The sequence below is a fragment of the Penicillium argentinense genome (assembly GCF_028826775.1).
Source record: "Penicillium argentinense strain IBT 30761 chromosome Unknown utg000006l_segment0_segment0, whole genome shotgun sequence".
Classification (NCBI taxonomy): Eukaryota; Fungi; Ascomycota; class Eurotiomycetes; order Eurotiales; family Aspergillaceae; genus Penicillium; species Penicillium argentinense.
This window is the reverse complement of record NW_026622665.1, coordinates 1,080,392-1,107,799: the sequence shown is the minus strand read 5'-3', so window position 1 is coordinate 1,107,799 and position 27,408 is coordinate 1,080,392. Positions and strand designations below refer to the sequence as shown.

Below are 27,408 nucleotides of genomic sequence, written 5' to 3'. Positions count from 1 at the left end.
AGAATCAAGATCAAAACAATTGCCGAAACAGCAGGCAGGGTTAACCCCGGTACACTGACATCAAATTATGTTTAGTATTTCATAATGTTCGCAAGCCAAGCCTAGAGACTGTAGTTGCTATAACTTACGGCAGTAGCATTGCACGACCCACAATGCTGAAGGCTGGTTCCCAGATCGGTGCAGGCTCCAGAGCAGCAGCCAGGAATTTGCCCAACACACTATGAATCTGTCAGATTTACTATTGATTTGCAAATATCGGCTATGCAAGCATACCTTCACTCCACAGTTTCCGCAATTCAGCGTATTTGAAGAAGTATTTACGCAGAAGAAGTTGCAGCATTGCTCGCCGGTAGGGCACTGTATCATTGTTAGAAAAGATTAGACAATCACACTGGGGGTTCCTACAGGCATCCAAGGGAGGAACGAAGCACATTGGATTTCCGGCTCATTTGTCGCCACAGCAGTCGTTCTAACAACTGTGATGGAAGCGCTAGAAGAATGCCTAATGGTCCTCGTAGCCCTCAGTGAGGATCTCGTGGGCTTTGCGTCTGCATAGTGAATTGACGAGAACGCAATGCCTACATGAAAGTCAGAAACTATAGACGAAGACATGGATCTGCTAGACTTACACAAGGCTAAAGTAAATAAAAGTGCTCTGGCCATGATTGGAAATGCCAGGCAGGAAGAGAATTGCATCAGCGGGGCTTCGAATGAGGTCAATCTCCTAATTAATTGAGATCATGAGCGACAAGAAACTCAATAACGAGGGTATGAGATCTTAAGAGGCTAAAATAACAACGCCAACCCTTTCCACATGAATTCGGACTGCAGAAAGGCGGGGTTGGAAGCTGATGTTTACTAGACTCTTTGTGTGACATTGGACGAGTCCTACCCTCTTTGTCGACATAGAGCGATTAAGCTCAGACAGAACCAAGGATATTTGTATTTAAGTTTTGAGGTTTTTGTGGTAAGTGTGCCCAAAATGTGCCTCATACCTTTATCATAGATACTGGAGATGGGGTACATCTTGATACAGCTAGAAGCTTCTTTTGAACAAGAGGTCCACTCTGCTTAGGTTTAGCCCGTTACACAGTTTCCATCCCGACCTGCCGCTTTTGGAAGAAAAATTTCAGAATAAAGATCTCCTAATTGCTTTCAGCAATTTTTGTTCAATAAGTTCTACTAGCATTCGCTTTCTGCGCTCAAATCGTTTCCCTTGGGTCGATTTACTAGACAGGAGGGTAGTCCAGAGCGGGTGTGGGACTGCCCTGCCAACGCACCATGACATATTGTCCGATATATGATGATACAGTTACAAGAGCTAAAATTGTGCGACCCGTAATGATCAGAGTACGCTGGCTACTCCTGTATATTAGCGGGTTCTAATCGGGCCTTTGTATCCCCGCAAGACGTTCCTGCCTGGGTTACCACCACCTTCATAAGGTCGCATGTCCTTCGCACCATTGTCGGCCACTTTTGAGATGGTCGAGGCACAGCTTGGGTCCAGAGCATCCGTGTCCCACGCATGCCAAGTCCCGAATCCTGGTCTGGAGATCAAATCTTCCTAGGTTTGCGGATCATGAGCTCGGCCCCCGCCAAGCTTGTCTGACCAAAGATGATGCGAAAATGTAGGCTCACCAAGTCCATTGCATTGTATACAATGAATTTTGAATGGAAATGACTGTCGGTTTCCACGAGATCGTATTAAGGTGCTGGATTGGTTTGTCAGTGCCTGAGGCTAGAGAGTGCGCTGATACTGTTTGAACATCGGGCTGTCACTGGCAAAGCCATTCAATATATACATTCATCGCATTGACCACTCCTATTGTCGTGTCTAGGTATTCCACTCAAGTACAGTGCCGAGAATTTAATAATGAGATCAACCAAGCAAGCCGAGGAAAATCTCATTTTACTTCTTATTATGATAGCTTCCCCGCAGTGTGCGAGGAGAGCTTCTAGGTAAGGGAGCCCCAGGAAAGGCGTCGCGTCGCACAGGCGATCACAACATGTGAGAAAAAAGTCATAAATTCGCTGCCTGGCAATCTCAGATCCCTCAGATCAGCTGGAATCATTTATTGATCGCGAATTTTATGACAGAAGTCAGTCAAAGATGTTTGCACTTTCTATCAACGACCAAGCCCGGTTCGAAACCACCAAACGCCTCCTGGGCCAGCTAGTGAATGAGCGCCTGGTCTCGGCGACTTCGGTGACCGAACCTTCCACAGGAACGCGTTACTTGTGCATCTGCAACCCGAAGACTTCCGATGGATCTGCCTGCCAGAGACGAGTCAAGGTCGAAATTCATGCCGAGGCCCGTGTCAAATCGAAGGATGGGTTCGTGGTTTCTTGGATCCGACCTCAGATTCTAGAGCCGAGGGTGCTCTTATGCGACAAGGACGAAGAAATTTCCGAGTTGGATCCCAAAAGAGTGTTCAGATTTATTTCACCGTGGCTTGCAGACGATTCAAATGGGGAAGCTACTCAGCGAGTCGAGGCGGAATTGGAACTTGCTGCTGCTTTTCAAGGTCTATCACCAGTCATTCAAATTTTTCATCTGATTGCGAGCTAATTCGTCTGGAGGGTAGTGAAATGGCTCGAAAGAAACATGTCTTCTCGACCACCTAGCATAGGGTCTCGAACAATCGATTGGGAGCAGGCCGTCACATTTGGCCATCCAAATCATCCAGTACGTCCCCTTCAGGACTGGGAGGCCCGGAAGCTGACATCTCCCATCTCAAAGATGCATAGGTGCTGCAGGTCCTTACCATCAATACCTAGCGTCAGCCCAAATGATCTTTCCACCCTCCTCTCGCCCAACATCGCTTTCGTATCAGTCCCCCAAGACGATATCCTCGTAAAGGGACCATTCGAACAATCTCTCCGACCTTTACTTGAGCGCCTCCAAGTGCCTCCACCGGCGGAAGACGATCGACTTGTCATCCCTTGCTTTGAGCGCCAGCTCCCGCTGATATACAAGTCATTCCCGCGAGTCACCCTTCTGAAGGTTTTCACAGGATGTGCGGATGCGGAAGCCAGCATTCGATCTGTTCGCCTCAAACCACATATTGCATCGCCCTATTTATTCAAAATGTCGCTTGCCTGTCAGATCACGGCCGCATTGAGGATAATTACTCCGTGGGATGTTTTTCAGACAGCTCAGACGACAAAGATCTTGGATAAGATCCGGCCGAGCTTTTGGGTGTTCAGAGAAATCGCTGCTGTGTGTGGCAGTCAAAATAATTACAGAGAGGCGTCCGACATGGCTTGTATTCTGAGAGAGGATCTCGAGCTTCGGGCAAGGGATAATGATGAAACGATGATTATTGTGGGGTCGCTTGTTGAGCCCATACCCGGGAGCTCCCAGACTCGACTGGAAAGGCTGTTCGGACTGGACACTATCGACCAAAAGCGAAAGTGGATGAGAAAGTATGTATGTGATGACTCCGCCGGTGCTTGCTATACTAATCTTGAACCAGTTATACGAGAACACTTTTCGAAGCTGTTTTCCCGATTCTATCTGAATATGGAATCTCATTGGAGGGTCATCTGCAGAATTTCGTCGTTCGGGTCTGCAATAAGACAAAGGACATCAAAGGTCTCGCTTACAGGGATTTCGGGGGAGTGCTGATGCACAAATCTACCTTGCGCGAGAAAGGGTTCAATGTCGACTGGATGCATCCAAACGGACGAATCCTTACCGACGATCGTGAATTTATCTGGCAGCAGACTCACCACACGGTCATTCAGAGCCATGTTGGAAACGTGCTTCACGCCCTTCGTCTAGAGACAAATGGAGGATGGGCGATTGTTAGAGAAGAGCTGACACATATACTGATTGAGAGAGACCGCAGTGAGACCAAAAAGAAGGTATACGAGTATATGACCAGGGAATTCATGGATGTAAAGTGTTATTTTGATATGAGGATCAAGGATACGCGGTTGGTGAGTAATCTTGCCTCATTTTTGTCACGAGAAATTCTAATAGAGCCGGTTTTCAAGGAAATCATGAAACAGATTCCGAACATCCTATTATCTTGAGGATATTAGCGTTTGAGGCGTTTGAGAGCTTTGGGCAGGAATGAGTTCCCCAATTTGAAATTCTTCGGGATGCAGTATTATAGACATCGTACTATGTATAGCTGGGAGTGTGATACTCTTAATTCGTAGCAGGCAACGGACTCTGCGGATTGCGAAACACATTCTGAGGATCAATCTGCTCCTTAATCTGCTGAAGTCTGGGCAGATTCGAGCCCCAATAAGCCTCAGCGCCGTTTGGCATAAGGGGATCCACATAGCCAGGGTAAGCAGCATAGGGATAATCATCAGGGGTGATGAGCTCATTCACATGCTCCAAGAAATCAACCTGAGTCTGCGAGACCGAACCCAGGAGGTTGATGGTATAGGACTGCAGCCAGAGAAGAACATCCCGATGAGCGTATGCGGTGGCGTCCGAGGGGATGTCGTTGGTATAGCCGCCCTGGAAATCGAAGAGAAGGAACCAGATCAAAGTGCCCTTGTCTGCGCTGTCGATGTACTCGAAGAGCTTGTCGATGGTCTCGTTGTTCATCAGGTTCTTCGGCGTCCAGGCGTTTGACTTGGCGTAGAAGTTGGCTGCGATTCCGCCGCCGAGTTCCAGTGCTGCTTCTTCGGCCCAGTTGCCGACGAGACCGAGCCAGTCTTGGATGACGATTGCGCTGCCATTCGTTCCTGGAAATTGGCTGCCGATATCTAGCGCCTCGTACTCCTCTTCTGTGCCGAAGAATGTGCCCGTGATGATGAGAGTGTCCTCTAGGAGGGTGAGGGTGGATGCCAGTTTGCGGGTCAATTTGGGATTTGAGATATATGCCTGCCACTGCTTGAAGAGACTGGCTCGCTCCTCGGTACTGCCGATTTTGAGAGTATATTCGTACTTGACTGCAGTGCCAGGCTCGGGTTCCGTGCGAACGGTGAACTCGGTGACGATGCCAAAGCCAGAAGCAGCACCCTTGATTGCCCAGAACACATCTTGGTTCTCAGTTTCGGATGCGCGCACAATACTCGAATTGGCAAGCACGACTTCCGCTTCCACGATATGGTCCAGGGCTGCTCCGAACTGCCGTGATGTTGGTCCCAATCCTCCGATCGTGAAATGTCCACCGGATCCAACTTGAGGACAAGTTCCGTGGGACATTGCTCGTGCCCCGGCATCGTGGAGTTTTCGCGTCACATCGCCTAGCAACGTTCCGGAGCCGATTGTCGCGTGCCAGGTCTTGCTATCCATGGAGAATTGCTGTAGGTTCTTGAGGTCGACAACAACGGCGCCGTCGGTTCCGCCGAGACCTAGAATTCTCGTTGTTAGCTGTTGATCTCGAACAGGGTGAAGGGGCTGCGCTGATACAGTAATTGGCATAGCTGTGGCCACCGCTCTTGGCCTGGACGTGGTATCCATTGTCTGCGGCGCACTTGACAACTGCCGCAACCTGTTGAGAAGACGTGGGAAATGTGACAGCGGCCGGGGTGACAGGAATATTCAGGTTGTAGCGATTCACATCGGCAGCTTGGTAGAAAGGATCGCCGGCAAATGCGACCCGGCCACTATCGGTCAGAGCATACTGAAGACAAGACTTCAGCTTGTCGTCGTTGCCCGCGATCGCAACTGATGCAGCACCCAGCGCAAGCATCAGATTCCTAACGACTGCCATTTCACGTGTGTATATCGCCGACAAGCAGAGACAAGGTAAAGAAGCCCCCAAAACACTCAGGGGAGACAGCCCCAAAGCCCCAGAACGACATGTCTATAAATATGGAAACCAATTGAGCACGCGTAGGTCGACCTGTACTGTAGACAGGGGTGCGACTGCCCCGCTCAGCCGCAAAAGGCCCTTATGTACGCCACGCACATGCATTATCATGGGAAAGCATTGAAAAAGTACCGTTCCGCGAGACATTAACGTAGTTGTGTGCATACCGTGGAGACTATGCGTTCGGTTGGAAGGATCGGGCAATACCCTATCCCTGAGCTGCATTGTACAGACTGGGGAAAAGATAGTCGCGGCGATGACTCGGTTCCTGCGACCATTTTCTTGGGGAGTTGCGACTCAGGGCCAAGATGTGCGCTAGCGCGACTGGTGGCGTTGATTAGGTCGGTTTGCAGGGGCGAGCACTCGAAGGGTCGACGCACGGCCTAGATGGTCGTTCTGGTTTCCTATAAGGGGTGTCACTCGATTGATTGACAGGCTCCACTTGGTGGGATACCGAGGTGGTGCGATGGGTTTGATTATGGACATGTGCGAGGTCTGGATGAGGTGTCAGTTCATCCGGGGTGGATGGGGGAAGGAGATTCTGGGTCTGGAAAGGGGAACAAAGGTGAGAGGAAGCGACTTGGGTCTATTTCCGTCACCTTGCCAACTTGGACATGGACCCTGGTGCGACCCATTATGTTCTCAATTATCTACTATCAATACAATCGTTTATGCATACAACTTCATCAAAGAAGGCTTCACCGTCTCCCTCGACGTAAAGCTACAATGCCCCTTTTGCCCATCATCAATCCCCTCAACATCATCCATACCCATCCACGCAGCCGCCGAAGGCGTCTCTCCCCACTGCACAAGACCCAACGCAGCCGTCTCACGACACTCATCCTTCGGCAAATGACATGCAGCGCTAATAGCAGCACTCGACGACCCAGCGAGCGGCATAATGGACTTGCATTTTCGAAACGCCAACACAAGCATGATGAGAACCATCGTCGAGCCTACGACGATAGACAGGAAGATCGACATGGACGAATATCCCATAGAGCTAATCGTGTTGCTATTATCTGCTCGATCGAGCGGGTTGTAGGGGATCAAGAGCAAGTAGAAGATACTCTGCGAGATGAGCCAGTGGAGGAGCATGTATAAGATCAAGATCGGGGTCGCGTAGCGGTAGGGTACGCTGAGCCAGTATGTCGAGCGTTGCTGGCTGCCCTTTACGGGCCAGGTTACGCGGAGTGCTTTGCGTTTTTCGCCGTAGGAGCTGTACTCGCCTGTTGCGAGCATGCTCGTTAGAACTGCGTTGTAGCAGTAGTAGCTCATTGTGACGATTAATTGTGGGACGTTAGCCACTACCACTGCGCTGAGCATAGTCCAGGGAACGTTGCTGTAGATGATGTTGTAGCTGGAGATGTCGACGTCTTCGCTGAACCAGTTCTTGAATGTACTTGTGGACCACCACTCGTTTTGCGATGTGCCAGTGCCAGCCGAGGAGACCATGAAAAGGCAGATTCCTGTAATTATACAGCTGAAGCACCTAAATCGGATTGTTAATTGATTTCAAAAGATTGAAATACCCGGAAAACATGCAACTCACATGAAAAGAGTTGCTGCCCATCTCCAACCACTCGCTGCCCGCATCCAGTGCTTCCGCTTTTTCAACCGTCTAAATGTGGCAGGCTCGGCGACTTGTTCATTCTGCAAGGCTGCTTGGAATCCAGACCTTGTCACCGAGACCCATCTCCCCTTATTCACATCGGCCCCAGTCATCCAGCAGAGCCCCTTCGTGGTGGGATCGGGCCGTTCCATGAACGAGGCAACAGCATCGCCGATTGTCAAAAGGGGTGGATCACGGTTTCGTCCGATGTATGCGGCAAGATACATTGCCGACACCTTTGCGAAGGCAGCGAGCATGACGACGAGACATATAGGCGGACTGAATAGTAGCTGGCAATGCTCTTCTGCCTCGATAACAAGACATTCGGAGATGGGGTAAATGGATACCCCAAGACCAGGTCTTACCTGAGCGGTTCCGTCGATAAGGACACGGTTGTTATATACCGTCTCATAGCCTAGGCAGGTTGCGTTGTTCTCCGTGCTTGTTGTTCTGTTTGAATAGAATGTAGCGGGCATCCTCTGATTCTGGAAAGGGTCATCATGGCTGGTGGGAGACGTGTGTGCCACTTCAGTCATAAGGATGGACGCATCCCCGCCATCGCTGACGGTGAGATTCTCCGCAAGTGCGACGATTCCCTTGACGCCTGTAGAAGGTTTCTTGGACATCTCGATGCACTGTGAAAGGGGAATATAGTGGTAGCTCCCATTTGCGATGTTGTCGACGAACATTTCCCATGTCAGTTCCCGAAGGACCCCTTCATACAAGTCGGCTGCGTCTAGTCCGTAATATGCGGCAGGCAGTGTAAAGCATTTTTTCAAAGCGGGAGTTGTCAGACTGTGGATATTTGACGAATTGAGATCTTTTGGTCCAACCATCACTCCAAACTCATTAGTCGATAACGATTCAAAAACAATGGAGTTATACCTATTGGAGCAATTAGCGACGGCATCACGCAAGGGTGCGTTGGTCAACCACGAGGCGCCCTACATCAAATGAAATGGCGTCGCAGTAAACATAAGCGTGATCCAAAGCGCCAACCTCCCCTTCCCAATCGCAAAAAGATTCTTCACACTCGCACTGCCGATATCAAGACACTTCCACTTGGCATGGTACGCATCGACCTCCTTCCTCGTCGGCGCAACAAGCGTCTGCATGCAATAATTGCTGGCCGCAAGGATACACGTACTGAGAACGTTAATAATCAAGTGCATCGCGATATCCCAACGTTTTGAAATGCCGCAGTTGCCTCGGTATATCACTGCGGAACTGGCGAAGCTTCGGTTATCCGGGTATCGGCTGGCCAGGCCGGCTGCGATGCCGATGAAAATTAGGTTTAGGATGAAGACAACTGTTCCTGCTCTCGCGCACATGTAGACTCCATCTATCCATTGTTTTTTGCGATGGATGGGGGAGAAATTGTCTTTTGATTCGCTTTGTCGTGGGGGACAACCTGCTCCGGCGCCGGATTCGAGGAGTGTGATGTCTGTGTCTTCGCCCAAGAGCGCAGGCTGGGCGAGCGACGATTTGCGATCGAAGGTTGATTGACGTAACGTTGAGAAGGAGGAGAATGACGATAGTGAGAAAGTGGAGGATTTGGTTCGGACACTGGCAGGAGCTCCGACAAGCTCAGCCTGGTCTGAGTCGTATTGATCGGGACTTGAAACGCCCTGGTAGCGCTTTCGAGAGAAAATGGAAGAGATATGATTCCATAATTGACCGACGCCATAATTATCCATTCCTCCGGTTTGAGACTTTTGTGCTGGACAGGACAACAAGGCTGTGAAGGCGCTTTTGAAGGCCTAACCGCATCGATTTTGCGATTATCGCGGGTATATACTAACTTAAGGTAGCTCCGACAAGGGGCAATAGCGACAAATTTCGCATTCGATGATTTGAAAGAGTAGAAGAGATTAAATTCCCGCTGTCTTCCGACGAGGCAGGGCCTGGCTTTAGTGCATGGCCCCCAAATGCCCTCTTGCATGATTGTCAGTGGAGATATAGGATCGATTGGGCAAGGATCGGTCCGTGACAAGTCGCTTTTCGTTTTTGCTGCTAAGGGCTGCCGTGACTCGTTTCATATGCATGTGGAATGAAGGATTGCCTGGTCCTTGTGAAAATTATCCCGTCCAGCTTCGTACCCACCCTATACAGAAAATAGAAATCTGGCATTGCCCCGCTATACTTGGGTGCGCCGGTATTCAGGCCTGGGTGCCCAGGGGCAACACGAGGGATCGGCAGCATCACGATCGCACGACCCCTCGAGAAAGGACGACTACGTCAGTGTACAGAAGTGAATGTCAATGGTTGGATTTTATGTTGCGCTTCTTCTGCACAGAGACGAGGTCGACACGGCCAGTGGCTCCTCCGCTTGGCAGCTGAGGAGGCTCTGATTAGAGTTAGGCTATTAAAAGCAACGGATGTGCTCTGTGCTGACTGCCAATGCAAAGACCACGCGACATATGGAGACATCTTTGTGTTCTGGAATAATGCAACTGGAAGGCTGCTAGATCGTCGCGATCGTGCTTCAACAATGTGGTCGCATGTTTCCCTTGTCCATAATATTTGCCTGCGTGCCGGATTCTTCTTCAAACGCCTTGTTTCAAGCGTAATTTTTTGTTGCCAATCTCGTGTGGAATGATTGGAATGAATTTCAAGGTAAAATATCCTTCATTCCACGCTTGCACCCTGCACCCGGGCGTCTTTGGTCAAGCCGTCCCCACGCAGTCTAAGCCACATACGCGACGTACACTACGAAGCGAAAAATTTGAAGTAGAGGTCTATTCCGATACAACTGCACTGTAAATCATCACTCATGGTCGTCTGCCATCCCCGAATCTGCAGATACCATCTGAGATAAGTAGCGGGCTGCTTTAAAAAACATAACAAAGATCGCTTGGAATATCAAATATGAACAAGAAACAGAAAAATGGCAATGATCCAAACCTCGACGCCGGCCGTGTAACGGCGGGAATCGTGTTCTCTTCACAAATACCATAGCAGCAGGGGGCAGAAGAGCAAGCAGTGTAGCGGAGCGCGGACGTATGAATCTTTCATTTCTTTGGCCTTTTTTGTTGTTTTATTTTTTTTTTATTTGCGCCTGCTCTACGCAAAAGTGCCGACACCGTGCTTCGACTCGGAGGTACTTGACTCGGCCTTCTGCGAGGCCAGGAAGCTCTTGAACATATCCGAGATGGCCTTTTCGGACTGCTCGTTGCGCTCCTCGGTGCCATTCTTCTCCATGATCAGACCACGGAGCCAGTGGTTCTCCAGCTCGAGCTGGGATACGCGAGCTTCGAGGGCGTCGTTCTTGTCGTTGGTCTCCTTCAGCGACTTCTCGAGGGCTTGCTCGCGCATCTTCTTCTTCACGCGGAAACGGGCACTGGCGGCAGTGTTGCGGCGACGCTTGTCCTCCTCGGCAGCATTGCGGGCAGCCTCTTCGGCACTAGCCTGGGTGGACTTTTGAGTGTGCTTGCGCTTGGGGCCCGCGGCGGACGTGCTCGGGGAGACGGCGCTGGGGGCCGGGGTCGGAGCCACCTGGGGAGCGGCCACGGGGGCGGCGGCCAGGGCCGGAGCCGGAGCCGGAGCCGGGTTAGCCGCAGGCACGGCGGGAACCGAGAACTGCTGGTTCTGCACCGGCAATTGCTGGGAGTTAACACCACTGAACTCGGGCTGGTACTCGGTCATGCCGTTCAGGCCATCTATACGAATCTGTTAGCGTCCTTGCTCCAGCCACATAGACAAACACCCTCGGCATCATTGGTCGCGTCGCGTGTTCGGTGACCCGAACTGGTCTGGCAAGGCTCTCGCAGAATGTGCTCCAATCACGTGAAATGGCGTAATAGCGGAGTGTGTTCGCGACTGCGACAGGCCAATTTCCGATACTGCGCTCACTGGCACATCGAGATTTTGGGGGCCACCGTGGGTTGTTCAACGCCACCGCGTGGATGCCCTGAAGGGCACCGAAAACTATTTTGCCAGGGTCCAATCACTCTCGATGAAGATGGTGTGGCAATGGAAAATGGGCACATTGTACGTCCATAAAGACGACATCTGGCCAAGAACAGAGCCATGCAGCCAGCAAACAGCGAGAGGATCGACACCCAACCAATCAACTCTGCCAGGAACATGCATGTATGGTACCATGAACACAACGTCCGTGGACAGGGCTGATTTGGGAGGTGGTGTTGTTCAGGGGAGCATGCAGCGAGTGGAAACCCCTCCACTCTATCGACGCGACCAATAACATGCCCTCGAGGTTTATTTCGCGATGCCGCACTTACCATTCAGAAATTCCAAGAACTTCATGTCGGCATTCTGGGTTGACTGGTCGGTCTCGCCGAGGCCGGTCTTGTCATCCATTGAGTCAAACGTAGGCAGGCTCAGGTCGGTGAACTTGTCAAAATCGAAGAACTCGGTGTTGGTAAACAGAGCCAGTTCCTCATCCTGGTTGAAGGTCTGCTGCTGCTGTTGCAGGGCTTGGTCGTATGGCGACGGGATGGCATTCAAGTCATCGAGGTATTGCGAAAAGTTCGGCGCACGGCGCCCATTGTATCCGGCCATGGTGAATGGTTGTCCAAAATTTTGACCGCGTATCGTCGGGAAGGATGTAGACGTATCGATTGTTCTCGAGGAACAATGAAGCCAGTTGCGATCGCGTTCGATCGAAGAAGCGTGACTCAGCGCGCCGGATGCGGCTCCGGTCGGCGAGTGAAGGTGTTTCGGCAACCCAGGTGCACAGGGTTGGCTCGGTCGTCTCGGTTTGTCAAGGGGATCGATTCCAGGCGATAGAATCGAAGTTTGATGGGTTGGCGATGGGAAGTTGAAGGAGAGAAGGGTGTGTGGGTGGGCTGTGGGCAAAGCCAAGTGGGTTTTCCTTTGAGTTTGCTTGCGTTCGGTGGGGTTTTTTTCCTGGTTGCCGCTGAGGGGGATGAGTAATCTGCCTTGCTCACTGAGTAGACTTCCCACGGCTTCCGAAGACTCGATCTTGCCGTCATCTACTTGTTTCGACTTGCGATTTCCTTGACTCGATCCTCTCTCACACTACGGGTTATTCCTCCTTGTCAGGTCCTACGCTGTGTCATGCTGTCCGGTGTACGACATACAACAGAGACACGCTTATCAGAGGATTAACGGCCGAAGATCGGAGCACTGGGGCCAAACCCACTCCAATCCACCCTCACACCCACACTCCAAACGGAATCCACACCCGGACCACCCTTCCAAATGAGGATTAAAGACAGCCGGTCGCACTGAAGCACTATGCACAAAGGCCCTTTCCCCTCACGTCCACCACCACCCTCATTCCGACCCAGAATTGGGTGCTGCAGGCAAAGGCGATCGGATTGAATTCCAGCGACAAGCGCGGCTTCCTCCCAGCCCAGCTCGGAGCCCCGTGGCCCTCGCATTGGCGCGTGGCTTGCATTTGTAAGCCGAGCGGCGACCCTTGGATTGCCCTTGGGAAATGGCCAAATCAGATCGTGGGATCCGCGCTCGTTGCGATCTTCCTGATTCTCCCGAGGTCGCTCCGGGTTGGTAAGCAGGTTGCTCCTTCCGGAATGCGAACCCGGGTGCATGTGCGGCGATCGGCTGACGGTGGTTGTGCTTATTGTGACCGTGAGGAGTACAAGTGTGAAGTACAAGTGTGAGTAGGGCAGAGTCGTAGATTTCGGTCAAGAGTGGCATGTCTATACAATCGTATGCCATATACTCCTTTGTAAGACCCTGCACAACACGCCCAAGCACAGACCCGGCTATATAATCAGCCGTGGCCGACCTTGCAATGTGCAGTAGCCTGGTGAGGCTCATTTCAACAGCAGGGTGATTATGCCTCAAAAATAAGAGTGGTTGGGCAGACATCATGCTGACGACAATTTTCGATCTTGATCTGATCGAGGTGGAATGGTCGCTGCTTCATAACGACGTAAGGTCTTGGCAACGGGGTCTCCGCACTCAATTGCATTCCAGGCAAAGCAACCGTACGTTATTCATGAATGAAGATGGGTGTACCACGTTGTGTATGCTCAAGATATCGAATACAGTAGAAAACGTTGAGCAAAAGATATTTTTTTGCATAGTTTATAGTTCCAGACCGTCGGTGCTGTTGGGCTCGTGGCGCGCCCATGCTGCCGGATTAAAGATCGCGTAAAATAAGACTATTCTTATCACAGGTGCTGTTCTTATCATCACGTGACATTATTGACATTGGATCGGGCCAACGCGTGAGACTCGAGGCAAAGAACATGACAATGCGCTAGATAGAGTGCCCTGGGATTAACGACATGCAATCACCTTGAACCAACCCCATCCCTGTGCACTCAATCATCGATTCACGACACCAGTAGCCATGGCCGACCCAAAATCTGTTCGCGCGCCGACGACAGCCAGCCTACCAAACAACCTGCGCATACCCTCAACGACTCCCTCCCTCACGAAAACTTTGGGCAGACTATCCAGAACCGCGCTCATAGAACTAGCGCTCTATTGGCTAGACGACCGCAACGTGACATCATTCCCACCCTACCTCCAACCCGAAGACGAAGCGAACAATGACGACGAAGAAACCCTCCCCTACCCCGCTGCCGAAACGATCGCAGAAGTGCGCATCGAGTACGAAAACTTCCAAGAACGAAAGGGAGGCAAGCGCGAAGTCCTCGAGAGAATCTTGGAAGGCGACTGGCGACATGGCATCACCCTCCGCCAACTCGCAATGGCCGACCTGCGATACATGGACGACCACCCTGCAGGCCTGCGCTGGACCGCAATGGAAATAAGTCGTATCGATATGAAAGCGAAGAAAGCAACAGACACCCAAACAGAAGATTGGTCAAGCAATATTCCGCGAATGCAAGCCGCCACTTTCGTCAGGGCTCTTCAGCATGAAATCGCGCCGCTCGTCAAGGCGCATTACCACCTATCCCGCTCCTTGAAATTCCCGCTCACATTCCTACGAATTTTTATTGTTGACTCACCGTACCAAACACCCCGTCAAACGCCGGAAATATTCGCGGACGCAACGCGCATTATCTATGTCGCTTTTCCGGATAGCTGTCCCTTCCTCTACACATCGATCACGACAGCACCCGCCGCAAAAACCGGCTCGACGGGCTCGATCGCAAATGATCCGAGGACATTACAGCGTCTTGTTCGTGATGCGATCCCGAAGGCACTCTCACGACCACAGGAGCGGTATACCCTGAACCCAACGGCTTTGACTGCGAAGAATCTACCAACACTCCTCGCGCTCCGTGGGCCTGGACGAACTACGGCTGCGAATGGTGCGTTTAGTATCTTCGCTGATGCAGCTCTGGAAGGAAGTCCCCTGGACCCGCGTCCGTCAAATACAGTCTCCGCGGAAGAACATATGCGCAATGGACATGAAGCTAGCGCTCCACTTGCGGAGGAAGACAAAGAGAACATCAGCAACGAGCCGCAGAAACCAGGCCGACCATCCAAAAAGCGACAATTAGGAAGCAAACCAGACACAATTAAGCTCTCCCCAAACTCCAAAAAGCGACGGTTAGTAGCAGCCTCCCGCTTCGGGACAACAGGCTCTTCAACAACTCCCGCTCCACTCGACCGTCTCGACATCCGACTCCTCGATAACGCAGCCTCAACCAACGACGGCGACGCCGACTCTGCCCCCACTTCTGCAGCTGTCTCTCTCACATTCACCGGGTCCGATGTTATCGGTGGGATCCGGAGGTTGGCTGAGCTTGGTGTCGTTGATCCGGAACGTATACCTTCTTGGATGACGGGTGAAGAGGCTGCTAGTATGATGTTTGTTCGTGGGGGACGGCGTCTTCGTAGTGAGGTTTGATTTTTGAGTTGGCTTGCTTTGAGCGTTTTGGTCTTGGGTCTTAGCGTCCCGAGTGTTTTTGGTTTGGTTTGGTGATATCCTCTTTGTTTTGGGGTGAGGGATTTGAATTTTGTGACTGATATTGGCATTGCGGTTGGAGTTCTTCGGTTTTCAGTATGTACACAGGTGAAATTCACTTCTTAGGTGCATGTGTACAACAATGAGTTGTATATGAGAGAAACGATGGTTGGTGACGATATAAAGTTAACAGAAAAATCCACAAAGCCCGCTGCCGACCAAAGCAAATGCGTCACATTTAGAACATGAGATTTCAACGCTAGGGGACACGCAGCATCTTTTTCGAGCCCGTAAAGTTAAGCGAAATCACGGTCGTGATGTGAGACGAGGCAGGAAGCGACGGGCATGATACACGAGCCCCAGTTCGCCCCCCAGAATCGCGTTCGTCAGCCCTCGCAAATCTGCAAGGTGCCACCAATGCGCACTACCAGCTGCAAATGCAAACAGCCTCGGTCGTGGAGAATATGCTCTACGAAATAGAGCGCCTCAACTTCTCCCTCGCTCTCTGCAGTCTCTTCCTCCCCGGCGCCGTCACCGACCCCATTGGCAACTCCCACCACCAGTTATTTTCGGCCGACATGGATTAAGAAGTAGCCGTGGGTGGTTATGGCGGTGGTTCTTGGCTTAAGTGCTCTAGCTACTGCGGTTCTCGTTGCCAAGTTCGTCGATTCATTCCCGTTCTTCTATTGACTCACCTGCGTTGAGATGGTCACTCTCATTTGAATTCTCACTTCCCCCTCTACTGATGCTCATTTGCATGTTGATGTTCCCTCTCAGTTGAAGGCTCACTCGCTCGTCTGTCTTTGCTCCTTTTCATGTCAATGTTCCCTCTCATCTGGACGCGCCCTCTTACGTTGATGGTCCTCACCTTCATGCTTCCTCGCGCACTGCACTTGCTCGAGTGTTGATTCTCACTCGCGTCAACATTTGATGCGACTGAGTATCAACACGCGAAGCTCGCTTACGCGTTGGTTCGGATACATGAAGCTGTTACCAACATTACTGTTCTTTGGAATGCATACTCGGCACAAGCGAGTACTAGCCCGACTGGAAGGGGCACGAGAAGCCTCCAAAGATGTTCAGACAACCTTGAACTCTGACTGCTTCTCTCACATGTTCAAACTGCTCAATCCCCTACAGACAAGATACTGACATGCTTTTTCACACAGGAAATACTGGCCAGATGCCAGTAATCGTGTGTCCCGACTCGGACTCCGCTCCTCCTTCGCCTTCGCCTTCTCCTCCGCCTCCTCTGTCTCCACCGGTCATTCTGAACGTGCCGACCCCCCACAGTTCCCCCGGCCAAAAGAAATTGGGCTCGAAATCGCCGGGGTCTTTACTTCGAGCAGCGGTCAGCGGCAACCACCGCATAGCCCATTGGTTATCAAGTTCGCTCCTGTTCCGGTCGGCTACTACATCCCGGCTTCGTCGGGGGGTATAGGCTCCTTGTTTCCTTCGTCTTTTCTTTTGGTCTTTTTAGCTTTGCTTTTCGTTTTTCGTTTGAGATTGGTAGGGAGCTGTTTATGAGAACATTTTATTCTTGATGAATTAAGTATTAATTTTCAACACCAACTCCACAACACTTTCCACAGGATGCTTCATAATCCAAATGGATTTCGGTCTCGTCTGATACAGCTGCAGCCCTTCTGGCCTAGCATTCCGCTGATGGTGACCCTCTCCCTCGGCGAGCCGATTGCCCGATTATGGCAGCATCACGCTGTCCACGGAAGATTATCCGGCCAAGCTCAATTTCAATTTCAGTCGGGCTCGATGCCTGGGCCATAGAGATATGTTCCTCGATCTTACCGCTCTACATAATAGTCGCCCGAACGGATACCTACAGGACTAATTTCGGCGAAGACAATCCCCAAACACTCTCCCACACGGCAGGTCTCGTGATGACCTGGAAAGAAATAGATCGAAATGCCGACGCCCTTGACTTGCTTCGTGATTGTGTGGCAAAGCAGGAACAAATTTTGGGTCCTAATCATCCGGCCACAGTATCTAATTCGGTGACCGTGCTGGAATGGGAAACGGAGGAACTGAGACTCAATAGCAGCTATACTGATGAACAGTAATTTTAAACAATCCTCCTATCCTCCTTTGTTTATTATATCACGATAGTTTTTGCTACTATAGCCATACCCCTTTGCCTCAGCCCGCTCTCTCGCCATGGAATCAATCTCTTCCCTCCACTGATGGCTTCGTTAGCTTCTTCGTCAAACAAGGTACTGATTTCACCATCAAAGACCACCTGCATCTCCCATGCCGAAATGGCCTTGCAAGCTATTTTTGAACGCCGTATCGTGCCACCTAAATACTTACCGCCTGGTCCCTTGTTCAGTCACTTACATGATCATCTACTAGTGAGATCATCTCTCCTGTCACATAATTAGTCAACTGGCTATTCAGAGCAAGGGCGAGGGCTGAGGCAAAATGCTTGAGCTTACTGTAACCTCCTTGTACACATTACTGTTCGACATGGGTTTTTACGAAGTGTGGAAGTGAATTTCGACTACTACATATTTTCTCCTTAGAATATCCGAAAGCCCACGCCAGCTTCAAAACTCTTTCCACAGCCTATTTCATGCGCCAACCATATTCATACTTCAACCATACAATGTGATGTATCCTATGTTCGCTTGAAATCGCACCTATTACATGGTATCCCTCTGCTCCGCCCCCTCAAACGAATGAATATACTCCCTCCTTCTCGAACAAAAAACCTCCATAGTAGGCCTCCACTGACTCTTCCCAAGATTCATAGTCCCAGACGTAACAGTCAAAAAGCCCTCTTGCTCCGGCGTGCCCCTGATAAACGTATAAATAGGCGAACTGCAATTCGAGCAGAAGTGGCGGTAAAGCGTATTCTTCGAGCCTGGCGGCCTGTCTTCATAGACTTTGATGACGTCTTCGCCGGTGATGATTTTGAAATTCTACCACAATAAGTATCCATGTAAATTCTTGAAAAGAGGAGGGCTCACTTACTTCTTTTGCATACATGCTGTTCGCCATAAAGACGGAGCCGGTTGTTTTGCGGCATGTGTCGCAGTGGCAGATTATGTTTGTCAGAGGGATGCCGGTTACTTTGTATGTGATTTTTTCGCAGACGCAGCTTCCTGTCACAGTTGGAGACGACATTTTGGTTCAGTTTGGGGCTCTGGATGCTTGCTATAGGTGATGTGCTTGAATTGATGTAGGTTCGAAGAGGTGGAGCTCTTAAATGGACGTGTCATTAGGCGCCCCAGTCACGGTCGAACCTAAATCGTACATATGTTCCGCTCGGTGCAGATACTAGTTTTGATTTCCGAGCTTCGAGATGCTTCCAATTGGACTGATATGTTACTGCTGATAGATATGTTTCTTCCTCATTTGTTGGGATTTCTCTCAATGCTCTCTTTGTTCTAAACTTGCGGGGTAAGCCTGGGCGAACATATATCGAAGGGATTTCCCCGCGATCGCTACCGCATTTCGAAGAGATCTTGGAATGATCCGATGAATTATCAAAAATACAATAGATGAGCTCGATTCTCTCATCTCATTACAAATCAATCCCAAAATCAATTCATTCAATTCGACCCATCGTGACTCACTGAATGACATGTCATGTTTGCCTCGTTTGCATTGAGTGGAGCTCCCTATCGCTATCAGCTCACCCAGAGGTGACCTGCATCGCCGACTAGCTCTCGCCGACAAGATGACTCGCTAGAGTCTCGCAATGCCCAACGGGATCGCAGCTCGGAACACAGCGCTAAAAACGACTACCCCTCGATAAATTTCCTTCCATGGCGCGCCCACGAGCTGCGTCGGGGGCCGACGCCCCCCAAAGAACCTCACACGGTCTCTCTCAAAGGTAGGCAAGCTCCAGTGCGGGGTGATGACAGAAGCTAACATCGCTCGCGCTTATAGTTCTACGGTATTGACCCTCTCTATCCGATATTCTTGTTGAATGCCTCTCTGATCTGTCCCTGTTCCAGTCTCTCCCGACCGTCGCTTGCGCAGCAGTCCCCTCTCCCCGCTGCGAATACAAGGATCTCCAACCAGGCTTCCTTGAGCTTTCCGTCTGTCGACTCGGATGACCAGTTTATTCTTACACCTAACGTATGTCTATCACATTGTCTGCCTCCCGTGCAAAATTGAATCGAAGCTAACGACCACAGCTCACCCTCCCCCCAGCCTTCGGCTCCGTCTACGTCGGCGAAACCTTCGCCTGCACCCTAAGCGCCAACAACGAAATAGGCACCCACGAAAGCGGGCGGGTGATAACCTCTGTCCGCATCGTGGCGGAAATGCAAACGCCCTCCTCAGTCGCGTCCCTAGACCTCGAGCCGGCCGGCGACTCAGCACAGACAGACGGTCTCAAACCCGGCGAATCGCTGCAAAAAATAGTCCGGTATGACCTTAAGGAAGAAGGGAATCACATCCTGGCCGTAAGCGTCAGCTATACCGAAACGAGAATCGGGTCGGATTCGCAGGCGGCTAGTGGGCGTGTGCGGACGTTCCGAAAGCTCTACCAGTTTGTCGCGCAGCCTTGTCTTAGCGTCCGGACCAAGGCGTCCGAGTTGCCGCCGCTGGAGGTGGAGAATAAGTCGTTGGGTCCGTATGGGAAGACGAGGTTATTGCGGTTTGCGCTGGAGGCGCAGTTGGAGAATGTTGGAGATGGGGCGGTTGTTGTTAAGGTATCGACTCCATGGCGTCACTCGCTTGAATTTCCGAAAGGCGAAGCTAACTTCAGTGGTTCTTCCAACAGCAAACCAGGTTAAACCCCAAGCCACCTTTCAAATCGCAATCACTAAACTGGGACATGACGGACGCGTCGGCAACGGAACCACCGACGCTGAGTCCGCGGGATGTGCTGCAGGTCGCGTTCCTGGTCGAGCAGGAGGAAGGCCGGGCAGAAGGGCTAGAAGCGCTGCAGAAGGATTTGAGGAAGGAGGGCCGCGCCACGCTGGGGCAGTTGTCGATCGAATGGCGCGGCGCGATGGGCGACAAGGGTTTTCTCACGACGGGGAATTTGATGAGCCGGAAACGTACCTGAAACACGGTGAGTCTTGACTCTGTACATGTACATACTGTACATGCCTGGAGTGTCGGACGGACTGCGCTGCTGTGCCATGGCATGTCGGTCGAGGTGCCCCGGTGCATATACCCGCCTTGGTTGCAGCCGTGTGTTGGCTTTGTCCGCAGGGATATGGATCGGTGTATGTAAGTATTGTACATAGGCCAATGGGACTGAATTGGCGGTTTTGCTGTATATGGTTATGCGAGCGATGATGCGCGCAGTTTTACTAGTACCTTGGGTATACAAGGGCGTGTCAAGATACTTCTCGTGCCTAAGTTTGCCTAGTACCCAACAGCCTCATGCCGAGCCGCCTTGGATCCCTGACGCCAGGGCGCGGCAGGCGGCGTGCCATGCAGCCCATGCTTGTCTCGCGGGAGTTACACAATGCAGCTGGGTGGATCGGTTATCTGGAATTTGATTTCGATGAGTCGTACCTGGATATACTACTTAGGGTGCTCTTTGAGTATGGAGGATACCCTAAGGTATACCTAAAATTTAAATACCTCACATACACTGTAATATAGACATCAAAACTTACCCTATCAGGGTACAACCCTTAGAAATGCAGAAAGATCAGATAGCACAATGACTTCCATGGCGGTGTCAAGTGGAGGCGAGTCTAGAACCATCGATAAACAGTGGGGGACACCCAACGCGCTGGGATTTCAGCTCAGCTGTGATCCAGACCCGGCACCGAGAACAATCTAGATGTGACGGGCATCCAGTCGCAGCCCAATGGCGTTGAATAGTTGCCAGATCAACCAGCTGATCCTCAGCTGAGCCGTTGTTTACACTAGAAGTGTTATTCAGCCCCCAGCCGCGCACACCCACACTGTGAGTAATTCATCCTACCCTACCCGAGAATGTGTACATTGTAAGGTAGTAAATACTGCAGCTGGGTGCCTGGGCACTGCCCACCGCTTCTTTGCGGTTGGGATAACCTTGCTGGTGGCTGCAGATGTACCGAATAGGTTATGGGTGCACAGGCACCCGACTGCTCCATGTAGTTCTTGCGATGCGACCGGGAAGGTCTGTGGAGGCTTAATTAATCGTAGTATTAAGGCTGAAGATGTTTTTATTATGGGTGTATACCAAATGTATACAGTTTAGCGAGAACATCAATGCCCTACCCTAAAACATTTACTACCTCAGGAAAATAATGCTTAGGGTAGCATCGCAAGGGGCGCAGACAATTGAAGATCAGTGTCAACGATCCCGCAGCGATCCACCCGTACGACAGAAATACGTACAGAATACTTTACTACTAAAGAGGACTTGGTACTGCTCAGTACGCATTCACCCCTCCGGTCCACCCGTGGCCGCGTTGGGTAGCGATCGGCCTCCCCAGAAGGCACAGGCCGCCCTCCTGACTCGATATCTGCGAATACAAGCAATAAATGTGTCGGTCGTTAATCTCTCGATTGTGTATCAGAGTATCCTCAGGGAATAATAAGCTGGTGTCAGTTGATGATATGCGAGGATTGATATGGGACGAATGAGCATATCCTATGGGTTGGCTCTCAAGAAGAATCGTGCGCCAGATAAGCAGTTCGGCAGGCTCCGACCCATCCCAGTAATTGTGCAGAAGAGGGTCCTCTCAAAAACGGGGTTACATACGCTCCTATTCCTCCCGGGCGGACTTGCCTGTACATACCTTAAGACACCTAAGTAAACACTAGACATTGGTACATGCTACAGGCAAGTACGTTGTAGGTACTGTACTGACTGATTCAATCGCCGCAAGCCATGTCTCACGAGGCGTCGCAAATCCTCGGCGATCCCGCCCCCGTTGGCAGTGCGTGTGTCCGTGGCACAGTCGGCGGCTTTCCCCCTGGCCTTGCGCGGCGTGGGCGTAAACGCTGTCAACCATGGGACGACTCGGCGGCACCCCTGGGACTGGTCGTCGGGGGTTCCTCTGCGCCGAACAGTTGGATGGATTCTAACCGGGGGGATTGGTGTGCGATGGCCCACCGAACCGATCAGGAGGTTCGCAGCGGTGGAGACGCGGAGATGATGAGAGCTGATGATACGTACAACGGAGTTGGATGAATGCCGACTGAGAGGATGAACATGGCAAGGCCGTCTCCGGGGTTGACACAGATTTAATAGTGCTGACAGGCGAAAGCGTCGGGGAAGAGTCGTGCCCAAAGTACCAGCAGTAGTCTCCGTTAGGGTGTTTGGTCGCCATGAACCCCCGGTTTAGGGCTCTCCCCGCCCACCCGAGAGTGGTTAGGGCGTGTTGGATTGATCATGCAAGAAGGATCCAGCGACTGCAATTAGACAGTGGTGGTTAATGCATAGGAAAAGTGGTGGGAATGGAAGAATAGCGGGGAAGCGAGCCCGAGGATGAAGCTGGCCTGTGCTGCGCTTTGCACTAATTGTAACCGCATTACCAGGCCTACGCAACCGCCCGGTAAAAGGAAATGAAAAATAGAACAAAAGCAAAGCTATCAATCGCTGGCAGAATTTATTCTTGTCAAAGCTGCTGTTGACCTAAACACTCGAGGGATACCGCGTACCCTAATGCCCTAAGGTACATACAGTAGTACTGAGGTACTGGTACAGAGCGGCAGCACTCTCCGCCGACGAGTTCCCCAAAATTGATCTTCACTCCTGAACCCCTCGCCCCTCCCTCCCCGAAATTCCCCTGCTCTTCCACCAACCCCTACTCCGTCGTTCCCACGTCTTGACACCGCTGCTCCCTCGCGGACCTGCAATCCATGTGGTGACAAGCAATTCGACAGGGTAATCGGGACACACACGGACAACCACGGCACCGGTCACAATGCCTGCCACTACCGCCCCGGAGGGCGCCCCCCTCGCCGACTACTTCTGGATCGCAGGTGTCGACGGCTCAGAGGTGCTGGAGACCTACCGTCGACTCGGCGACGACTACCGTATCAATGGCGCGGCATCCCCCGGCCCCGCCTTCACCGATGCCATCCAGGAAGACGCCGACGCCGAAGAGGAACACGCCCCCGACTCGCAGGCCTCTCGCCCGACCTCGACCATCTTCAGGGGCAACAGCCGCCGCAGCTCCAACCAGCGCCTGTCCACTCTCTCCCGGGACTCCGAGCATGCGAACGGCACCAGCAGCAACCGCAGCAGTGTCACTGTCAAAGGCGCCTCGTCGCCCGTGCGCGGCTCGACCTTATTCAGCGATGACTTTGATTTCGACCAGGCGCTGGTCAAGTTTGCCTCGGAGCGAGATACCTTTTTGACCGATTTGAGTTTGAGCGCCGGCGCCATCACGAATAACTCGCGCCCGCGGTCTCGCGTGCGCACCCAGAAGATCACCGCGGACGATTCGCCCTCGCAGGGTTCGGGCAATTTGCTCCGCTCGGGCATTGGGAGTGTCCGTCGGCATATGGCATTTCGGGATATGAATAGTATGAAGCGGCAGCCTTCAATTGCTCGACATGGTGGGTTCTGCTCAGCAGTGTTTGATTGGAATGTGCTAACGTATGTCTTGTGCAGCTTCGGTGCGCACCTCGCGACGACTGAGCAACTACAACTCGGTGATTCCGGTCCCGCAACCCCTGGAGATTTCCCCCACGATGCACCCGTTGAAACGCCGGTTCGAACCCGTCCTGCTCGACCGATACCCCACCCGCGACATGGCAGACGAGTTGAAGCAACGCGGGAACTTCCCGGACTATGTCCCCATGTTCGCCTTTCCCAATGATATCAACATTGTCTCCTCCGACCAACGACCCCGCTCGACCTGGCACGGCTTTGCCATGACCACCGATAACGGATCGAAGCTGCATGCCATCTGTGTAATCATTTGGATTCCATTGAACTCGCAGGCGGCAGATGAGCTGGAGAAGCGCTGCGAGGAGTGGCGGAAGGATAACATGACGGATGAGGAGCGGGAATTGGCTGCGAGTCTGGGTGAGCGTCTGGCGCAGGAGCGGGCGAAGCTGTCTCAGCTGCTGGCTAAGCTGCCGACTGTGCCCTCGGGATCCGAGTCTCGTGAACAGCTCGAGGACGAGATCAGTGCGGTAGAAGAAAAGATTGGCTTGATGAACGACCTCCTGCGTCCGGTGCGACATGGTGCGGCTTCCAAGATTGAGGGTCTCACAGATGGAGATACCGGTTTCTGGATCCCGCGTGCGTACGGCATTCTCGGCCGGGAGGCCAACATGACGAGCTTCTGGAAGGAGTGGCTGAAGGCCATCGTCGTTCCCATGACCGAAGGGGGTGTCCAGCGAGTACCGCCCAGCTCGCCCCGGATGGGCGTGTGGCAGCCAATTGAGCGCTATGTTATGAATCTCTGCACTGAGGCATTCTGCCCTATCTCGTCAAAGACGCAGGTCGAACTCGCCATTCGAGAATTGCGGCTGTTCGCGCGACAAGAGGCATCCAATGAGCTTCCTGGCTCTCGCAATACCGATTTGTATGCTCTCTTCCGTGCGCTGTCGGTTCCGAACATTATTATACTGTTCGAATATGCCCTGACCGAGTCACGCATCATTTTCCTGTCCTCCCACACCTCCATGCTCTACCTTGCTACCAGAGCTCTGGTCGACCTGTTGTTCCCAATTCAGTGGGCAGGTGTTTTAATTCCTGTTCTCCCAGCACGTCTGGTGCAGGCTATCGAGGCTCCCTGCCCGTATATCGTGGGTATCGAGCGGCGGTATGAAAAGGTCGAGCTCCCGACGGACGACTTTGTCTTGGTCGATTTGGACTCTGATATGATCGAGAGTACCGTGCGACCAACCCCTCTCCCGCGACACCAGCGCCGGAAGCTCCTGTCGCTCCTTCAAATGGCCGCTCCTCACCACAGCCGCTGTGGGGTTCCAACGGGACCTCCAGCATATGCCATCGAAACATACCCATGGGACACGTTCTTGTCTGAGAGCGGTTCCACATACACCTCGAAGGCGCCACCCACCAACCTTGCCAAGTATGTCGGTCTGAACTCCAATGCATTCGGTTCGACCGCGGTCGTTCCCAATTCCTACCATCCGCCCATCTTCAACGCATTCTTGCATGCTCGTAACGAGCAGGCATCGTCCCGCGGATATTCTTCGTCAAACCGTCCTGGAACAGCTACCAAGGCCGGTGCTTCGCCTCCTTCTCCGCGAGAGAGCTCTCCTACCTCTGGCCACTTCCCCCTCCACCTCCTACTCCCTCCTCGCGGAATGACTCGGGCATGGCGCTGCAGGCCTCGCTGCGTGAGAAACGATCCGGCCACTTTGACGCGGCGTCGAGGAGAAGCTCGTCGCTTGGCATGACTCGTCGGCCTAGTGCGCCGTTCCTGGGACATGCATCTAACCTGTCTGTCACCACTTTGAACACTGATAATGGCCCGGGCTCGACATATGCCCCATCCGTCTATGCGCAGTCGACCATTGCAGCATCGACAATTGTGCCGCAGTCTTCTGCGCAGTACGTCAATAACAACGAGGGTACTTGCTGGGTTGAGGGCCATTACTTCCAGACCCAGCCGTGGGACGACAAGTTGACCTGTGCGATATGTGACGACCGGGCCGAGGAGGGCATGTACAAGTGCTCTGCCTGCAAGCTGATTGTGCACAACCGATGCGCGTCTCAAGTCTGCTTGGTCTGCGATGCCGCATTCCACCCTGATCAGATCCGAGCTGCGTTCGTACGGTGCTTCGCTAGCTTGTTCTACACTTATAAGAAGTATCTCTTGCCAGCGAGCAGTGACAAGAAGAAGGCGGGATTGTACTACACTTTCAACATGGAGGCGTTTATGAAGAGCTTGCCGAATGAGCATGCTGAGTACATTGCTGTTTTGCAGCAGACGCAAGGTTAGTGCACCCTTTTTTATCTTCTGGATATCTACTCACATGTGTCTAGGCTTTATGGAATTCATCAGCGAGCGCGAACGAACCAATCCCAAGGCCAAGGACTCGAAAATGGCCCTCTTCGACGAAATCGTCCTCTCCAAACGCAACCGCGGCAGAACGTCCATCTTCTCCGGCCGCTCTACTACAGACTTCCTCTCCGACACATCCAACCACCTCTGGCGCACCGCGAGCGCTACGTTCTTCGCCCCTACCAGCCGTAGTCAGAATAACCTGTCTGCTGACTACAGCCGGGTTGCCCAAAGAGGTGTGTTTATCAACTACCATCCCATTGCTATGGCTTTTTACTAACGTGGATTGTGCAACAGCCCCGGCAAAACTCGACACAAGTCTTATGAAAGAACCCCGCATGATCCACGGTGCCCCCGGGTCTCCAAGACGGCAAATACGGCCCGCAGGAAGCCGCTGCCTAAAGTCATGAATGGACTGGCGATTTCCCCACCGAGTTAATTGGTGTGAAATTTGCATTGTCTGATTGACGCGGCTGGGCCAGATTGCCTTATGATGTTCCTTCCCGCTTTGAAACCCCTCCGGTCCAGCCCGAGGATTTCTTTCAATATTTCTGGTCTCCTGGTCTTGCGTGAGCCCATTATCTTCCAACGGGTCCATGCCGATACCAATCTCATGCGGGACTCCTACCCACTGACGGAATGAAGACAAGCCGCTGGCGGGCGTGTCTTTCTCAGAAGAGGGTTGAATTTTCGACTCGTCATCATCCAACTCTTGCAGAGCAAGTTCACGGATGTCGACACTCGTTATCGGTGTTCAGCCCCATATCCACGCTCTCGCACCGCCTGAAACAACCAGACGGTGCCCCACCCCTCTAAACTCCTTTCTCGTACATAGCATTCCCGGCTTGATGCAGGAATGAACAAAGCAAAAGCGCAGCATGTGATTGATTAATTGTGGAATCTTTCGATACTTGTGGTGAGGTGGAGTGATTTAGCAGATTCCTGTACTTTGTTTCTGTTTTTTCGAGTGTCAGGTGTTTTGTTTACCAATACCCCCCCTCGATTCGGCTGGTATTTCTTTTATGGTTTGGTTTGTGTTTGATGTACAGGCGGTATCTACTACCTAGGTGCCAGTGGTCAAGGTCATGGTCATGGTCTGGTTAGGGTTGGTGCTGGCTCTGATGGTTCATGAGTTGTCTATTTCTGATCATCTCAGTTAGATCTAATGGGTACATATCTTGGTTTTTTTGTTTTCTTTTGTTTTTGGATGTATGTGTATGTGTGATTTAGATGGCTGTGAATATGGATATATACGATACACCCCTCTTTACG

General features: G+C 51.9%; 9 protein-coding genes across 9 annotated transcripts; 5 read left to right on the top strand and 4 right to left on the bottom strand.

The window, feature by feature from the left end:
• Positions 1–2,110: 2,110 nt before the first annotated feature.
• N7532_007551 (uncharacterized protein) lies at positions 2,111–4,038 on the top strand (the record flags this gene model as incomplete). Its single annotated transcript, XM_056620044.1, has 3 exons — positions 2,111–2,525; positions 2,586–3,426; positions 3,477–4,038. 3 exons carry the CDS (start codon positions 2,111–2,113, stop codon positions 4,036–4,038), a joined length of 1,818 nt encoding a protein of 605 aa, XP_056473410.1.
• A 118-nt stretch (positions 4,039–4,156) lies between these two features.
• N7532_007550 (FAD-binding oxidoreductase) lies at positions 4,157–5,681 on the bottom strand (the record flags this gene model as incomplete). Its single annotated transcript, XM_056620043.1, has 2 exons — positions 4,157–5,319; positions 5,378–5,681. 2 exons carry the CDS (start codon positions 5,679–5,681, stop codon positions 4,157–4,159), a joined length of 1,467 nt encoding a protein of 488 aa, XP_056473409.1.
• Positions 5,682–6,449: 768 nt separating this feature from the next.
• N7532_007549 (uncharacterized protein) lies at positions 6,450–9,089 on the bottom strand (the record flags this gene model as incomplete). Its single annotated transcript, XM_056620042.1, has 3 exons — positions 6,450–7,272; positions 7,333–8,277; positions 8,341–9,089. 3 exons carry the CDS (start codon positions 9,087–9,089, stop codon positions 6,450–6,452), a joined length of 2,517 nt encoding a protein of 838 aa, XP_056473408.1.
• Positions 9,090–10,455: 1,366 nt separating this feature from the next.
• N7532_007548 (putative bZIP transcription factor (MetR)) lies at positions 10,456–11,913 on the bottom strand (the record flags this gene model as incomplete). The annotated part of the gene is made up of 2 exons (XM_056620041.1): positions 10,456–11,051; positions 11,634–11,913. 2 exons carry the CDS (start codon positions 11,911–11,913, stop codon positions 10,456–10,458), a joined length of 876 nt encoding a protein of 291 aa, XP_056473407.1.
• Positions 11,914–12,479: 566 nt separating this feature from the next.
• N7532_007547 (uncharacterized protein) lies at positions 12,480–12,926 on the bottom strand (the record flags this gene model as incomplete). Its single annotated transcript, XM_056620040.1, has 1 exon — positions 12,480–12,926. The coding sequence occupies one exon, from the start codon at positions 12,924–12,926 to the stop codon at positions 12,480–12,482; it is 447 nt and encodes a 148-aa protein (XP_056473406.1).
• Positions 12,927–13,696: 770 nt separating this feature from the next.
• On the top strand, positions 13,697–15,169 carry N7532_007546 (CENP-N/CHL4 family protein; the record flags this gene model as incomplete). The annotated part of the gene is made up of 1 exon (XM_056620039.1): positions 13,697–15,169. The coding sequence occupies one exon, from the start codon at positions 13,697–13,699 to the stop codon at positions 15,167–15,169; it is 1,473 nt and encodes a 490-aa protein (XP_056473405.1).
• Positions 15,170–18,227: 3,058 nt separating this feature from the next.
• Positions 18,228–20,264, top strand: N7532_007545 (trafficking protein particle complex subunit 13; the record flags this gene model as incomplete). The annotated part of the gene is made up of 5 exons (XM_056620038.1): positions 18,228–18,316; positions 18,910–19,093; positions 19,136–19,327; positions 19,387–19,905; positions 19,977–20,264. The coding sequence occupies 5 exons, from the start codon at positions 18,228–18,230 to the stop codon at positions 20,262–20,264; spliced, it is 1,272 nt and encodes a 423-aa protein (XP_056473404.1).
• Positions 20,265–22,034: 1,770 nt separating this feature from the next.
• N7532_007544 (uncharacterized protein) lies at positions 22,035–22,337 on the top strand (the record flags this gene model as incomplete). The annotated part of the gene is made up of 1 exon (XM_056620037.1): positions 22,035–22,337. The coding sequence occupies one exon, from the start codon at positions 22,035–22,037 to the stop codon at positions 22,335–22,337; it is 303 nt and encodes a 100-aa protein (XP_056473403.1).
• A 736-nt stretch (positions 22,338–23,073) lies between these two features.
• On the top strand, positions 23,074–26,575 carry N7532_007543 (dDENN domain protein; the record flags this gene model as incomplete). Its single annotated transcript, XM_056620036.1, has 5 exons — positions 23,074–23,710; positions 23,766–25,323; positions 25,344–26,068; positions 26,118–26,374; positions 26,456–26,575. The coding sequence occupies 5 exons, from the start codon at positions 23,074–23,076 to the stop codon at positions 26,573–26,575; spliced, it is 3,297 nt and encodes a 1,098-aa protein (XP_056473402.1).
• Between the last annotated feature and the right edge of the window lie 833 nt (positions 26,576–27,408).